The sequence below is a fragment of the Diabrotica undecimpunctata genome, chromosome 8, assembly GCF_040954645.1.
Source record: "Diabrotica undecimpunctata isolate CICGRU chromosome 8, icDiaUnde3, whole genome shotgun sequence".
Classification (NCBI taxonomy): Eukaryota; Metazoa; Arthropoda; class Insecta; order Coleoptera; family Chrysomelidae; genus Diabrotica; species Diabrotica undecimpunctata.
The window spans coordinates 9,024,599-9,041,559 of record NC_092810.1 but is presented as its reverse complement, the minus strand read 5'-3'; the positions used below and the strand labels follow the sequence as shown (position 1 = coordinate 9,041,559).

The 16,961-nt window shown below is 33.4% G+C and overlaps 1 protein-coding gene across 1 annotated transcript in view; it reads right to left on the bottom strand.

Moving 5' to 3' along the window:
* Window positions 1-16,961, bottom strand: part of LOC140449240 (neurexin 1-like) — a 412,155-nt gene that overhangs the window by 101,610 nt on the left and 293,584 nt on the right. The window contains exon 9 of the mRNA XM_072542432.1: window positions 14,579-14,770. Coding sequence (XP_072398533.1) covers window positions 14,579-14,770 — 192 coding nt within the window. The remainder of the gene's footprint in view (window positions 1-14,578; window positions 14,771-16,961) is intronic.

The following is a 16,961-nucleotide window of genomic DNA, read 5'->3' as shown; positions in this document are numbered from 1 at the left end:
TCGTAATCGACTAATCACAAAAAGCAGTAATTTTAAATGTCCAACCTTCAAAATATTATTTGAACCAAATACCTGCAATGAATCACATCCTTCGATTTAATTAGTTGACAAAAAAACATATAGAAAGCATTAAAGACGATATCAGGAAGTGATTGGTCAAGTAAATAACCAATTACCTGCTGTGAGTTGACTAATTTAAATGAAATAGGTGGATCATTTAATGAATCATTATCACTCAGAAGTTTCTATTAAAGGATCACACCCACATGGAGGCGGATACTGTCCATGCGAAGAGAAAAACGAAAGAGAAAAAAACTTACAGAATTTCTATTTTAACGTCCTAGGACTCTGACTTGATAAATCCTTCTTTCTTTCACTATTTTATTTAAAACCACAGTTTGCACTATTTTCTTAACATTTTTCCAAATTATTTTCAATGTGTGTGATAAAGTTCCTGAGAAATATACGTCACTGGAATGTAACTTTAAAAACATTTCTTATTTGCCAAACCTGAGTTCCTTGGCAATTCCGTCTTAAACAATGAATAGTGAAACATTTCTTCAAAAATTATACTTCAAGTAAATAGAAAAAGAGCACTTTACTTTAATTTTATTCTTAACTTACTCAAGTTAGAGTTTGAGATTTATACTCTGCCGGAAAACTGATAAAAGTCAACAGTGAGAAAAGTTTCAAGAATCTCTCTGGTAACTCTTTTAATATTCTTTTTGCGCAGTGATATTACTAAAATGTTATTGTCTCTTCTAGCATGTTATTTTAAATTATAAATTTATTTTAGGAGATAGAACAATAGAAGTAAATTGGAAGGCTAAAAATGGAAGTAAGTTTTAAGGTTCAAAATGTTTCCATCTTGTGTTTGGATTTGTGACTAGGATAAACAATTGGTGATTTCTTATGTTAACTTTAAATTATTCAACAAGGTTAATTTAATAGAACAAACTGGTCGAACTCTCGAGAGCTTATCTTTCCTGTCAAGTGTTTCATTGTCTGAAAAATGCAATATATGTAGAATGGCTAAACATTTATCACACGATAAATATAATTTTTAGAAATATTGTGTATTCTTTAGACCAAAATTTGGAATATGTAAACTACTTATTTCTAGTTATAAATCAACTTCCTGCTATAAAGCAAAAAAATCTTTTGTATCCTCCTCGGACCCAAACATGAATTGCAGTGATTTTTTTGTTGCCAATCAAAAGAATGTTACAATTTGGGATTACTAATTAAAAAAAAATAAAAAAAACCCTTTTGGTTTTTCAAAAATTATAGAATTACTAATGATACTTTGGGTCTGGACTGACAATAAAAAAAATATAATTCACTTATCATTTTTATTGATGACATTTAGTAAAACAATTTCTATTGACACTACAACATAAAAAAACCTTGCACCGGGCACATTTGACAAACGTCAGGTTTGGCATCCACGATACCTAAATTTTGATCTTGATTTTTGGCTTTCATTAACGAATTCTGGGAGGTGTTTAGCTTTCTTTGACCGTAAGCGTTTATCAGGTATTGGTGCAGTCTTTCTTCTTTTTCTGGTTACATTTTTATTTTCTTCGTCACTTTCGTCGGATGTGGGTTTACTTCTGTTCTTGGAGTACAAGAGCGACCTAGCAAGCGAAAACTTAAATGACAGGTAATCTTGAATATATTTTTTGGGAGTTTCTGCAGCTAAACAGTCTTTCTTGTATTGTAGCTAACTAGCTGCAGCACAAAAATTAATAAAGGCGTAAATACATCGTATTGTCTATTTATTTTTTCTACTGCTCATAGGGTACTTTAACATAATCCTATCCAGCAAATTTACTTCACCCATGCTTTCATTGTAGTGCTTAATCACTGCTGGAGGATTTATTTCTATGTATTTTTATCTTTTACTGACCAGCGCCTACACAATCCCAAGGGTTGAGTTCCAAATGCTGATGAAGCTATATAGATTGGTTTGGAATCAAACCATTTTGTAACAGCTATTTTATTGTCTTTGTTAACGAGCATATCGTGGGAGCCTCTTCCTGATTTCTTAGATCTTTATCTGTCTTAAATGTCACATCAGTTTTTGGTATTCTATTTTTCATTAGTGTTGCTGTTGCAAAAACCGGCAAAAGTCAACAAAAAAAATTAACAAAAACCCCAAAACCCGGGCACGTAGGACCCAACCCCTTGAGCACCAAGTCGCCGAACTGAGCCTGGCTCAGAGCGGAGACTTGAGGCCCAAGTAAGCAATTTTAGTTCGCGGATAAGCCACATTAAGATAACAGGATAATAGCGACAATGCGCTGTCTTGAGTTTTGCATTCGGTTAGGAGACCTTGTAGGGGTTCTATTATCCAGGACCTCCACATGAAGAGCATTTGGCTAATAGCTGTGCCCCTATCGTGCATCAGAGTGCTATAGGGGGGAAAGGGATGGTCTGGAGCATTGGAGCGCGGTGGGGTGACTCCTGTTTTTACTCGAGTTAATACACTTCGCTCCAATGAATTGTTACACCCGAACGTAATTTTTAGGGGTGAACATTTTTCACAGGCTGGGTTTAATCAAACTGCTTGCTTGCTTGGGTCCGAGGAGGGTATTAAGAAGACGCCATCGTTTTAGCCTAGAATGTGGCTTTACATTTAAAACATTAATTTAATGTTCCAAATCTTTTTTAGTTCCGTAATGATGTTACAATCAATTCTATACTTATAAGTACTGTAGTTCTCTACTTGTACTGCTAAGTGGTGCTAGAATATGTCCACCCTGTAGCGAAACAAACTTATACCTTAAAACTAGCAGTCTTTTTATTTGCCTCTTAATCATTACTATCACTATCACTGCTTACCGGTTTCATGAATTTTGAGACATTTGTTAATACAAGGACATCCTGTTTTCGTATTAAGGACCTCTGTTTTGATGTGTATGGTTTATACAGATTGTCTCCAGTTTCTTCAGTTTCAATTCTGGTATACTTAGTCAGGTATGATGAGTTTAACATTCAACAATATTTCAAACACACGGTAAACGGCAACAAATTGCCATACTTTGCGCCATCTAATTTATTATTTTAATGGGAATAAGTCACAATTGAAGGTTAAAATAAGTACAATAACTGATTCAGTTGCTATCAACACTTCACTTACTGAAACCATTTCTGAATTGTAGCAAAGTCTGTTTCGGCTTTTTGTTTTAAAGTACCCCATGTATTTGCATAATAGAAAATAGCTGTGTCATCTGCAAAAGTTATTATCTTATCTGTAATATTCAGTCGGAATAGATCATTGATGTAGATATTGAAGATAATTAGTCCTTAGTCTGTTCCCTCCGGGACTCTACAGGATATAATCTTTCCCTTACTAATTTCTCCATCTATATAAACATGTTGTTGCCTGTTGAGAAGATAACTTTCTAGGGTATTATATGCAAGCCCTCTAATACCATATTTTTTAAGTTTAGTTAGCAATATTTGATATGACATAGTGTTGAATGCCTTTGATAAATATACAAATATACAAAGAGCTGATCTCGCATTATCAAGAGTTTTGTAGATGTTAGCAGTTAGAGCACAGATTGTAGCTTCAGTGGATTATTTACTTCCGATATATTTTCTCGAAATTCTTGGCTTAGGAATCATTTTTGCATTTTGTTTTCCTAAGTCGGTATAGTAGTCTACAAATTTATTTGGTATGTCTGTTTTATTAGTTAGTATTTCATCATTTTGTGTTTTTATCAGTTTTATGTTTGTTTTTGTAGCTGTTTTTCCACAGAGCTTATTTACACATCTCCATAAATTTTTTGACATATTTTTATTTATAAGCTCTTCTGCATAAGCTTTTTTAGCTTGTTTAATCGTAGATAACTTATTCTCTAGAGTCATTTCAACAAAAAAATCGAGCTAATTTCTTATTTTGAATTATTTAAAACCGATATTGTCGCACCGATAACATAATCAAAGTTTTATATTGGTTCCAGATAAACTGGCGTTGAAAGATGTAAAACGCCAAAGTCAGAAGTGTTCATCAAAAGTTTTATACTTTTAAATAACAGGAATTTCGTGGGCCCTGTGTTTCAACAAACACTTTCTAAGAGTTTTATGGGACCATCAAGTCGCCCTCTAAGTCCTCGTTCGTGTTCATCCTATCGTAACGTTTTTCAAAGGTCTTGCGTCATCACAAAGTTTTGATCGAAAAGTTCGAACTTTGAGTTTTCTGGAACGTAAAACATCAAACAAAACACATGCTTGATTTTTTAAGATAATACATATTTAAACTGTGAATAAAAAAGATTTACGACCGTTTTGAGAGCCGTCTGTTAATTCTGTATTTCACAGTTCAACAAGGCAAGGATAGCTTATTGGTAATACTGTCATGAATTCCTTTTGGTAAAATATTTCTTTGTTTGAATTAGGGGTATTACTTTTATAGCAGCTCTACTTCAGTGAGTTTTTATGTTGATTTAGTATTTATTATGTAAAGTACTCCTTAAAACTATGGGTACAAAATATTGGCATAATTTCTAGCACTTTTTAGCACTTTCATTGCCTTTCGGGAAACTTGATGATGAACAGCAAATTTTAGTGTTGGAAACCGGTCATCCAAGGTAGAATAAACTGATTGTAAGTAAGTCTATTATTTATTTCTTTGATTTTACTGAAATGAACTCATACATGCAAGTGATTTATCATTTAAAACGAAAATATATACTAATGAAAAAAATTAACCAAAAAAAAAATTCACGGAAAATATTAATAAATAAGAAAAATTAAAGTCAATAATTAAAGAGCACAGCATATAATATACACTCAACAAAACATAACTGCGCTCTGAAGTATGGAAAATAATATGCAATTAAAAGTTTTAAATCTGTTTTTCAATAGTCTTTCCAGTTTAAGTACAATAAATTGTATATGTTTTGAAATGAATCAAAAGCACTTGCTAGAAATATTGTTTTAAACACGGAGTATTTGCAAAAGTAATTTGCAAATAGCCATATAACTTTTTAATTGGTTATTTACAAAATTGAAATTTATTAAATTCAACTAGCCAGAAAGAATATAAAATAATCAAACAATTTAAAATACAGTTACAGATAAAACATATTTTCAGCAAATTCTTTTTGTTAAAGTTCCGCTACTATAAGAGATTGGAAATCATTCTGAAAATTATAATTTTGTTAGTTACGCACAGTAGCAACAGATAAAAGGGCATTAAAGACAACCTTCAAAGAAAGAGAAAACGAAGCCAAATTTAAAGGACTGAAAATAAATGAAAATAAAACAAAATGCATGAACGTAAGCAAGAAAAAGAAGACACAAATGACAGAACTGAAAAAAGATGCACACAGTTTCGAAGAGGTTGAACCATTCAAATCTTTGGGAGTACTATACTATAATTCCACTATTTGGAAGAGTGATTTCATCGTTTGAAGGCAGAGAAGTGGGGAAAGACGTATGAAAATCCAGTGGCGTACACTCAGTTTTATTTCAACGTTAATTATATTATATTTTTTAAATATTATTTGTTCGAACTAGGCCACAATATAAATTTATTTACAGGTTTTTCAAAGACCGTTTTCAAAGATATATATAATTTAGCTCTCCAGGCCTAGAAGGCCCATGGCTTGGGTTACTATTATTTTCCATTCTTTTCTGTTTGTTGCTTTATTTTTCCAGTTTGGTATTTTAAGTTTTTCTATGTCTTTTTCAACATCCTTCTTCCACCTGGTTTTCGGTCTGCCTTTCTTCCTTTTCCCTCCTATTCCTCCCATTAGAATTCTTTTTGGCAGTCTCGTGTTTTCCATCCTTTGGATGTGTCCCAACCATCTCAGTCTTTGTGACTTTATGATCCCTACGATATTCGGCTCTCCATACATCTCCTCTAATTCCATATTTGGTCTTTTTATCCATATACCGTTCCATAATTTACCTCCAAATATTTTCCTGAGGACTTTTCTTTCCCAGACTTGCAGCAAGACTTGCTCGGATTTGTTCATTGTCCATGTTTCACTGGCATATAATACAATAGGTCTTATTACTGTCTTATATATTCTTATCTTAGCCCTTCTAGATATGTTTTTGCTTCTTAATAAATTGTTTAGTGCAAAAATACAACGGTTACCGGCCACAATTCTCGCTTGGATTTCTTCCTTCATATTTGGTCTTCTAGTGAATGTCGCTCCTAAATACTGGAATATTTCTACTTCTTCGAATTTATATGTTTTTTCATCTGTTATTACTGTCAGATATTGTTCTTGTAGGTAATCTCTTTCTGTCCATTCCATATATTTGGTCTTTTCTTGATTTATGTACATCCCTTTCTTTCTCGCATTCATTTCTAATCTTTTTATTATTTCTTTTAATTCTTGCTTACTTCTGGCTATCAGTACAATGTCGACGGTGAATTCTAAGCATTGGTGTTTTCTTTGATATATAAGTAATGACCTGTTGATTCCAGCTTCTCTGATGGTAACTTCGAGGACGATACTGAACAACAGCGATGACAGTGGGTCTCCTTGTCGCACCCCCTCACTGACCTCAAACTTATCTGTTTCTTCGCCTTCGTTTTCAAAGATATACACGATACTTACGTTTATTTTATTTGTTTATTATTATATATTTCTATAATATTATTTATATCTTATATTATTTATTTTCTTTTTTTTTTCTAACTTTAAAAACGGTCTCTGGAATAGAGATCGAAACGTCAGTAAATTAACCATGTAAATAGATATATCGTGGCTTATTTTCAAAATTCTCCCTAAAAATACAGGATTCCACAAGCAAAAAGCTATAAAAAATAAATATCTATCATTTATATATTTGAAAACGGTCTCTTTATAGAGATCGAAACGTCAGTAAATTAAACAAATGAACATATTTTGTGGCTTATTCCCTACATTCCCCTAAAAATACAGAATGCTATAAGCAAAAAGCTATAATTGATGAATTCGACCGTTACTTGATGGAAATTCATTTTATGTAACAATAAAACACTGAAAACTTTATTTTCGAAACTTTCACAAAATTTATTATAAAATCTTATCACTACAGCTGTTTCGGCAGAGTGCCTTTCACAAGTGATCTATTTTTGGTATCCATTTACACTTTATATTCTTTAACCAACTTGAGACAAACAGTTCTCCCCTCCTCAACCGATTTGGTTAAAGACTATACTGTGTAAATGCATACCAAAAATAGATCACCTGAGAAAGGTACTCTGTTGAAACAGCTGTAGTAGTAAGATTTTATAATAAATTTTGTAGAAGTTTTGAAAACAAAGTTTTTAATGTTTTATTGTTACAAAAAGCTATAAAAAAACAAATAAATTTGCAGAAATCTTCTAGCTTTCTGCAAATAGCCAAGTTCTAATTTTCTTAAGATTCTCTTAAACCAGCGCTCAAATACTTCGGAAGTCATTTGTTCATGATAATCTCCTGTTTTTCTTGACTCATATTGAAGCAAACCATCATCAAGGAACCCTGTATCACTTGCTATATGGATAATGATTAAACGTCGTCCATTTCCTGATGGTGCTTATAATCCTTTAGACCAGCCTTCTATAAATGCTTCGCGTTTACTTTTGACATTTAAATCTTGCCAATCTTTTTCAACTGTATGACCTTCGTTAATCCAGGTTTCATCCAAATAATATGTTTTCCGTTCAATGCTGCGAAGTGTGCGTATTTCTTTAAAATATTTTCTTCTCCACACAATTATTTCTTTTTTTTTTCTAATAACACACTTTTTCTATTTTTAAATATCGAAAGTTCATTTCGCGAATAGTTCTGATTAATACTCTACGAGATATCTTGGGTAAAAAGTAATTGTTTTCGAGCTGTTGAGAAATTTTTTCAGTGTTGGAATTTTACTCCGAAAATAAAATGTCTTGTCTCGTCATCCAAAACAATATTTTTTCTACTTCTAGTTTTACGTTTTACTTGCTTATGTATTTTTAGGCACATGATAAATACAGCCAATGGATACTTTTGTTAAACTGCTACAAATATCGACCGCTTGGCTAATATTTGATTTCATTTGTCTGCATCATGCAATTCAATTCAATACCAAACGACCAAAAGTCCTACAGTAGTATATGCTGTAGAAACATTTACATTAACAGCAAAAGAAGAAGAGCAATTGAAAGATTTTGAGAGAAAAATTATCAGAAAAATACTGGGACCAAAAAGGGAAAAGAAGAGGATGAACCACAATGGATGAATCACGAAATACAAAAATGGATTTCGATTCGAGTTGCTTAATTTACACATAATGCATTGATATAAGCAACAACATTTACATTTCAGGCAATTAACGCAATTACCGCATTATTCAAATATTTCCTAAGAACTTGTAATCACTGATATGGTTAGGAATCCTCCACTGATCAATGTAACAGGTTAATTCCCCATTAATGATGCTTTCCTAATTTTTTCGTTTGTTCGCTCTGTTTACATAGGAAACGCTCCGCTTTCTCTTTTTTCAATTTTCATCTGTCTTCACAGGTCTCATACATTTGTACGTTTGCGTGAAGTGTGTTGTATATATACATAATATCTTATTCAAGATTTCTTTAATGTGTTCCCAAATTTCTATTTAAAAAAATAATAAAAAAAAGACATTAATTATATTAGCCATTACTTAAATAATATTTTATCTATACGAAAAATAGAAAATGTATTCGAAAGGGTACGTTTTTAAGTATTACTTACAAGCTCATTTTCTTTGAGCACCTTGCGAACTATCACCTCCAATAAAAACATTCTCCCCATTCGAGGTTTGCAGAATAATAATGAGTCAACTTTCACAAAGCCCCAGGATGCGATTTAGTCGATGGGAGAATACTAAAACATCTACCCAGTAAAGCAGTTCTCATGTTTTTTATTATCTATAATAGAATGCTGCAGTTAAGCCGTTTTCCAATCCAGTGAAAATATGCTCATATTATAATGATTGGAAAGCCAGGTCAATTGACTACAGACTCTTCATACTATCGTCCGATAAGCTTGTTAATCTTGATGAACAAGATATTCCACTACACATACTACTCGAGATCATAATACCCGAACATCAGTTTGGTTTGTCGTCTCCGGTGTAATTAATAAACGTATCAAAAACTGATTGCAACTTGGTGCAAGTTTCCATGTTTATTAATTTGTCCAACTATTGCGCAATATGGTGTAATATTGCGTAGTTGGCCGGTACGCTCTTATTGTGGCATTATCTTGAAGAGACAATGCCATTATGGTTTTATTAGGTGGTGGAAATAAAACACATTCTTTCTAAGAAGAAAAAAACTCAGCTTCAGAGTCTTAGAAAGATTCGGAGCCCTTCGAGCAAAGTGCTCTAGGGAGCTACCCTACACGGGTAAAACCATGTGTTGACACTGACTTCACTACTCACCCGAGATCCGAAAATGTCCCATATTTAAAGATAAATTAACTTTTATATGAAACCTTTTCATTTCTCAACCAATTAAATTTAATTATATGTTCCAGAAGGAAGGGCGATGAACATCGAAGTGCGTGATTGGTGGCACTTGATGACATCCCCCCTGCTTTGGAGACTCTGAGGCTGATAAAAAAAGCTGATTTTATTAAAAAACTTAAGAAAACAATTTTTTTACAAATCACATATAGGAAAGAAAAAAAAATGCATAAAATATATTAAAAGTGTATATGTCCATATTGTCAGATCTACTTACAGTCCTCTAACACACAGTACACTCGCGTACACTCGCGTAGCGCGCACTTGCACTGCACAAAAACACTCACAGGCGGTGGTCGGTGTTGTTGACAGCATCTGCAGGTCCATCCTCGACGACGTGCTCTTCTACGGCGGCTTCGTCCTCTCTAGCTGTACGTTTCCCATCTGCATGTCGCCGGTGTGTCGTAGGCGAGTTTGCCTGAGCCTCCGTGGTGCTCTGGACCACATAATGGTAGGGCAGGCAGTGACTGGCTACTGCGGAGACATCCATTGCATCAGGTACTTAGCATCAAGTAGGCTGGCTCGTCGGAGATATGGCACATCGACGGTTTCAGGGCTGCAGAAGGTGGATATCGGCATGTTAGTTTGGTGTACTAACATCCGATGCTTCTCCCCGCTGTTTTCTTGAGTGGTTTTGATGCAGGCATCGTGTTGGAACTGTTTGCGATTTTCGATCGCGGAGCATGAGAACTCTAACATCTCGGAGTCGTGGTAGAGTTCGTTGAAGGTTGGGCGAGATGTCGTCTCCGGTGTAATTAATAAACGTATCAAAAACTGATTGCAACTTGGTGCAAGTTTCCATGTTTATTAATTTGTCCAACTATATGTCCAACTATATATATATGTGGAAATAAAACACATTCTTTCTAAGAAGAAAAAAACTCAGTTTGAGAGTCTTAGAAAGATTCGGAGCCCTTCGAGCAAAGTGCTCTAGGGAGCTACCCTACACGGGTAAAACCATGTGTTGACACTGACTTCACTACTCACCCGAGATCCGAAAATGTCCCATATTTAAAGATAAATTAACTTTTATATGAAACCTTTTCATTTCTCAACCAATTAAATTTAATTATAAGTTCCAGAAGGAAGGGCGATGAACATCGAAGTGCGTGATTGGTGGCACTTGATGACAGGTTTTCGTCAAAAATATTCAACAATCAGCATTAAACGTCTATCTATAGCCCTAAGGACTGCAAACCTAAGGAGGAACGAGAGGCATTCTACATACAATTGCAAACAAACCATCCTGGATAAAATACCCCATGAAGAACCCTCAATTCTTATGTGTGACTTTAATGCACGAATCGAAAATGAAATAGTTCCAGGAGTAAAATAAATATTTAATGAAAACCATGTCAACGCAAATGAAGAACTCATGGCTAATCTCTGTGTTTTTACCGAACTGAGAATCAATCATACATTTTTCGACCCTGACTCTAGCGGGAACAAATCTATGATTGATTTTATAGTCACTAATAGAAAAATCTACCCAAAGCAAATTCTAGATATCCGAACTCTAAACTCAGCAGACGCAGGGAGTGAACAAAAGCTAGTACTAGCAAAAGTAAGAATGAAAATAACACCAAAACATTTTATACAGGAAATCACCGAGGAAAAATTCAATGTAGAATCACTGTGAAACGACTCTACAAGAGAAATGTACCCAAGAAGGCTAGCACAGAAGATACAGTTAAATTAAATAGACTTCATCGAAGATATAAACACGAGCTGGGAGAAAATTAAAAACAACATTGAAGAAGCAGCAACAGAAGCTCTAGGAAAACGCAAAGTCATACTGAACAAAAGAAACAACAACACAAAATGGTTTAGAAAAGAAATAAAAGAGATTGTTCTGAAGCTATTTTCTTGTGGCATTTTAAATTAATTTATATTTAAATGGGAATAAGCCACAATTAAAGGTTAAAATACGTTTATTGACGTTTCAATTTCCACTTCGGAAATCGTTCTCAAAAAAAAAAATAAATAAATTTTTAACTAATATTAAAGAACAAGCAGGCTTTAAAGCCTACATACAAGAAGGAAGAAGAAGAAGAAGAACTTCCTAAACTCTCATTTTAAATTATTTTCTATGCTTTTTTAGCAAAATTATGTCACTTTTAAATTTCGGTTCATTTTCAAAAAGTATCACAGAGTGTCACGAAAAAGGCCGTTTTGCTAATTTCTCTAGTTTATAAACAAATATTAAATTACTAATCAAAAGAAAGAAGAAGTAAATAAAGTGTCATGAAGACACGAAGAAAAGGTAAAAAAAATAATAAATTAGACTTACTCACAATCAATTTAATTTAACTAATCAGACGACCGGTTTCGCTTTCTACAATATGCAAAGCATCTTCAGGTCACGATACAAAGTTAAATAAATGCTGAAAATAATAAACCCATATTAGGGTGTTGTCTAATAAAGATAAAACAAAGATAGGTGATATAAATTATATAAATTACAGTAATTATGCCAATATTACATGTCTGTGGTTTTTCAAAATGAATAAAATGTTTAAGCAGACAAGGTAAGACCCACAAATTGGTAAAATAGTCTATTAAACTGTAATGAATTAATAAATACACAAATAAATAAAACATTACTTACATGCTGGTACTCTATTAATTGATGGTTGAAAGAACATGGTTCAAACTATCTTGTATTGTTGATTGGAGAACTCAAGTCAACTATTGTAATTGGTTAACAGTAAACGGGGAAGTTCTTGAGGAGACAGATTTTATCCAATGAAGTAGAGGTAGGTAAATGTAATTGTTTGTTTGATGAAAGTAATGTTCTATACCATTAAGTTCTTTAAAGTTATTTATATTTATTACTACTACTATCGGTTTACAGCGTTCTCCGACGCCTTCCGACTCCTAACCGCCATTCTTCTCTATTCAGCCATAGGCCTGGAGGGATTTCTCTTTCCTCTAGTTCTTTTTCAATTCCCTCTCTCCAGCTTTTTCTCGGCCTTCCTCTTTTCCTTCTCCCTTGTGGTGTCCACGTCAAAATCTGTTTTGGAATCCTGTCATCTGGCATTCTCTGTACATGGCCGTACCATATTAACTGTTTTGTTTTTATGTCATCAACTATTGTATGCTTGACTCCCATTATTTCACGTATTCTCTCATTTGGTATCCGATCTCTTCTTGATTTTCCTGCTGCTCTTCTCTAGAAGTCAATTTCTGTTGCTAGTAACAGTTTCTCTGTTCTTTGTTTCATTTGCCAAACTTCGCTGCCATATGTGATTACACTTTTAAGTATGGTGTTGTATATATTTATATTTATTCTGGAGATATATTTATGAAATGTGTGTTATTTATTGAGATTTTTATTTTTGTTTTGGAAGGTGACAGTTGTGAGACAATGAATAAGAATAGATGTACAAATTGTGTGGATGTGCAATTATATCAGCTTGTAATTATTAAATTTCTTTGATAAAGTTATGTTGCAATCTGTGGCAAATGGTTGTAAAGTCCAATATATAAAGTTAAAAATTAAAATTGAGACACTTTAAGACACACAGAAAACACACAGAAAACACACAGAAAACACTTAAAAAAAACGGGGGGACGAAACAGACATTAAATTTAAAAAGAGGAGGATTTTAAAAGAACTACATCTCTTACTTGGAGACAATGAGTTTTTTATGTTATATATCAGATTTTAGAGGTAAACTTGACAAATGTAGGTTAAAGTGTGACAGTTCTTCTTCTATTATTCTATTCTATTTTATAAGTTATCTAGTTTTATGAAATAAGCTGATATTAATAAATGTCTAAAAATTTTTAATTTTAGATATCAAAGTTATTTGATGTGTTAATATTGGCATACTTTAACAAACTTTAAATAATTAGATTTCAATGTAACAACATAAATAATTGTAATACATCTTCTATGATAACTAACTCAGCTTAGTCAAAGTTACAGAACAAACTTAAGTGATTATTTGGTAATTAAATTAAATATGTACATTTGTAATCAAAATGTATAACAAAATTACAAACTTTCTTTGAAATAATTGTTGGTGTGAGTTATCTGTCATGGTGTGTATAAATATTTTCAAATATTTATTCCAGTTCTGATATGCTAATATGGAACTTAAATGATAAGCAAATAAACTATTGATGATAAAATTATTGATAAATTAAAGAAAATTGACTGAATTATTAAGCATTCAATAGTTAGATGGTAATTTTAATATCTGACAGTTGGGACCGGAAATTGGTTATACCAACAGGTAAAAAAGTTCTCTATTTAAACCGGTGTAAAGCAAAATTATTCTTATTTCAATTTTTCTGTACCATGAGCAGAAATATCATCACACCGACATGAACAATGGTGAGTTTGTATAATAATTTCTGTAACACTTTAACAATTTCAAATTTATAGCAGTTTATAGTTAAAATATAATATTTCTATTTGAAAATGTTGATTTGCATATTATTAGGAATAACAAAAATCCATTTAATTAATACTGCTAATCTGAACGACTTTACAATGTTGTGTTGGGAACAATCAAACCACGTGTTGAATTTGAAATCAAATATTTTGTAAAATGAGTGTATTTCGAAACCAGATGGGATGTAATAATAATTTTGGGTTAAATAAGTTGAGGTACCATACCAGTTCAATACTGATATTTAATATAGTTTTAGGAAAATGTAGTTTCTAGTAATATGTTAATGATATTCTGTGAACAAAAAACCTAGATCCATGGGGGACCATATTTTAAACTTAATGTAGAAAATTTAAATAATCCAAGAAGTATATCAAATGTATTTGAATGTATATGGGATTCTGGAATAAAGTATTGTTTGACCATGATATTGAAGTTAATTCCAAAAATACACGAAGAAAAGTTTGATGTCACCACAGGCAAGACATGCCTAACTCCTGGAATAAATCTGAAGCATCCGGAAGTATTTAATATCCGCGCGACTCGTTATTTCACCTCGAAACTTCAGTCAACAAGCAGGTACCTTTTCAAAAATGCCTTATTTAATATTCAGTAACGGCAAGCGACGCATTACGGTGTTGGTGATGGTGTCGGTGTCGGTCGGACAAAAACAAAAGCTAAACACAACAACTACTTACCGGAGTCCTGTTCCCTCGCAAAACCTGCTACATCCACGGCCTCATTGTTCATAACGAGGTCCTTGAAGCATCCAACAAATCCTTGTTGAAGGACCGCCGTCCAGAGTCCGGCGGGAATAGGGATCTCGGAAAAGGGCGGACCGAGACCTCCCACGTACATATTTCCGTCTAACTCCAGACTCGAGGAACCTTCTGCAACAGATAAAAATGATTAAACAAAACAAAGCCGGATACCTGGGGATGAAAAAAGACAATTAGAAAAGCACAAAAGAGCGTATTCTTTTAAATTCATAATTAAAAACAAGTTTATTTATATGTTTATTTCTCAAGTTGTAATGGAATAATTAAAGTACTCGTAATGCAATCAGACAAGAAATATGTCTAGTTTAATTAAAGAAATAAAAGTAAAATAGTTTAAAGGCCGTTTACAAGTCGACTCAAAAAGGACAAACCCTTAAAGAAAATTGTTATTAATAATAATTAATATACTTGTTTTCATCGTTCTTGGCGTGTGCCTGAAATAAGCTACTACGGAATTTTTAATATTCGTCTCTCTCTGATACACAGATGCGTAACTCAATTGTGCGAGTCACGTTCGTCATGGTAAAGTGCGATGAGAAGGGAATGAAGAGACCACTCAGGTCTCTCAGTATTGTAGCAATAACACCGATGCGTTTGGCCGATACGGTGTCGGTGATAAGTTCGGCCTCTTTACGAATACAGATAGCTGGCAGTGACGTGTTTTTTTTAACATGTATCCCTGATCTGTGCAGGTTTGAAGTAGCTGATGAAATAGTTTTTATAAATTCCATTATATAAAATAATATTCTCGACACCTTAAAAATTCCAGTTTATTATAAATTAACTCTCTCTTTTCCTATACCCATTGCAATAATGACTTGTGGCATTGTTCTTGAATGAGCTGGCTAATAGGTTTATAATTGTAGCAATTACCATTTATATTTTATGTTGTTTTAGTCGATTTTAGTCAGTCATTGTTGGAATTTGTTCCGAACAGTTTTACTTATTATTTTTTGTTGTGAATAACTAATTGTTCTATTTAATAAAAAAAATGCCGGGAAAACGATAACAGGAGAAATGCGACAATGTGTAGTTCATTTATTGGAGTATTTTAAAAAAGAAAAAGAAAACAACGGACCTTTGCTTTCGTTATCATCGGTACATGAACAAGTAGCGGACGCTTTGAAAATCAGTCTTCGCACAGTGACAAGAATAAAGAGTGAATACAAGACAGGGGCTGCTCTTACTACACCAGGAGAGTCACGTAATGTTAAAAAAAAATAATGATGTCAGCGATACTATAAAAGGAGAGATTAGAAATGTACTGTATGGCATGAAAGCAAAAGGAGAGCACGTTACAATTAAAGTTCTAAATACACAATTAAGAAACAAGCATCTCTATGACGGTTCAGATACAAGTTTGTGGCGTCTTACGAAAAATTGTGGGTTTTCATACAAACTAGAAAATAGTAGACGAGTGCTATGTGAGAAACCATGTATTGTCTCCAAACGACTGTATTTTTTGAGGCATTAAATGAGAAATTTTTTAAGTCCAAGCCCACTTCAGTTCGTTTTTTTAGATGAAACATGGATATTCCTAAAAGGGGCATATAAACGTACTTGGCAAGATGACTGTGTGAAAAGCATCAGATAAGGACACGAAAATACAGGTAAACGCTTTGTTGTTTTACATGCCGGAAGTAGGCAAGGATTTGTTAAAGATGCTGGATTACTGTTTTCTACGAAATCGAAGAGTGCAGACTATCATGATTCTATGGATAAAGAGTCTTTTAAAAAGTGGGTCTCCGAAATGCTGATACCAATGTTGGAGAAACCATCTCTAATTATTATGGATAATGCCTCATACCATAGCTCTTTAATAGAAAAGTTACCGCATGCCAGTTGGAAAAAATCGGACTTACAAGAATGGTTACGAGCGAAAAAAATAATTTTGACGACGATTCGGGCAAGACAGAGCTATTGAGTCTTTGTCGCCAGAATAAACCACAAAATACCAGGTACGTTATAGACGAGCTACTCCAAGAACATGGGCATCAGGTTTTGAGATTGCCTCCATATCACTGTCAATATAATCCGATTGAGTTGGTCTGGGGCATTTCTAAACAATACTATGATCGTCATATTGGAGAACATGGACGTGGAGATGAAACAGTGAAAAAAGTTTGGGGCGATGCATTAGCTGAGGCAACACCTGCAGTGTGGGCTAGTTGTGTTAACCATACTGAAAAATTAATTTAGGACGACTGGGCAAAAATGGTCACATATGATGAAAATGAAAGTAGGATTATCATCGATTTGGCGGAAGATTCCAATGATGAAGACAGTTCCAGTGAAGACGCTG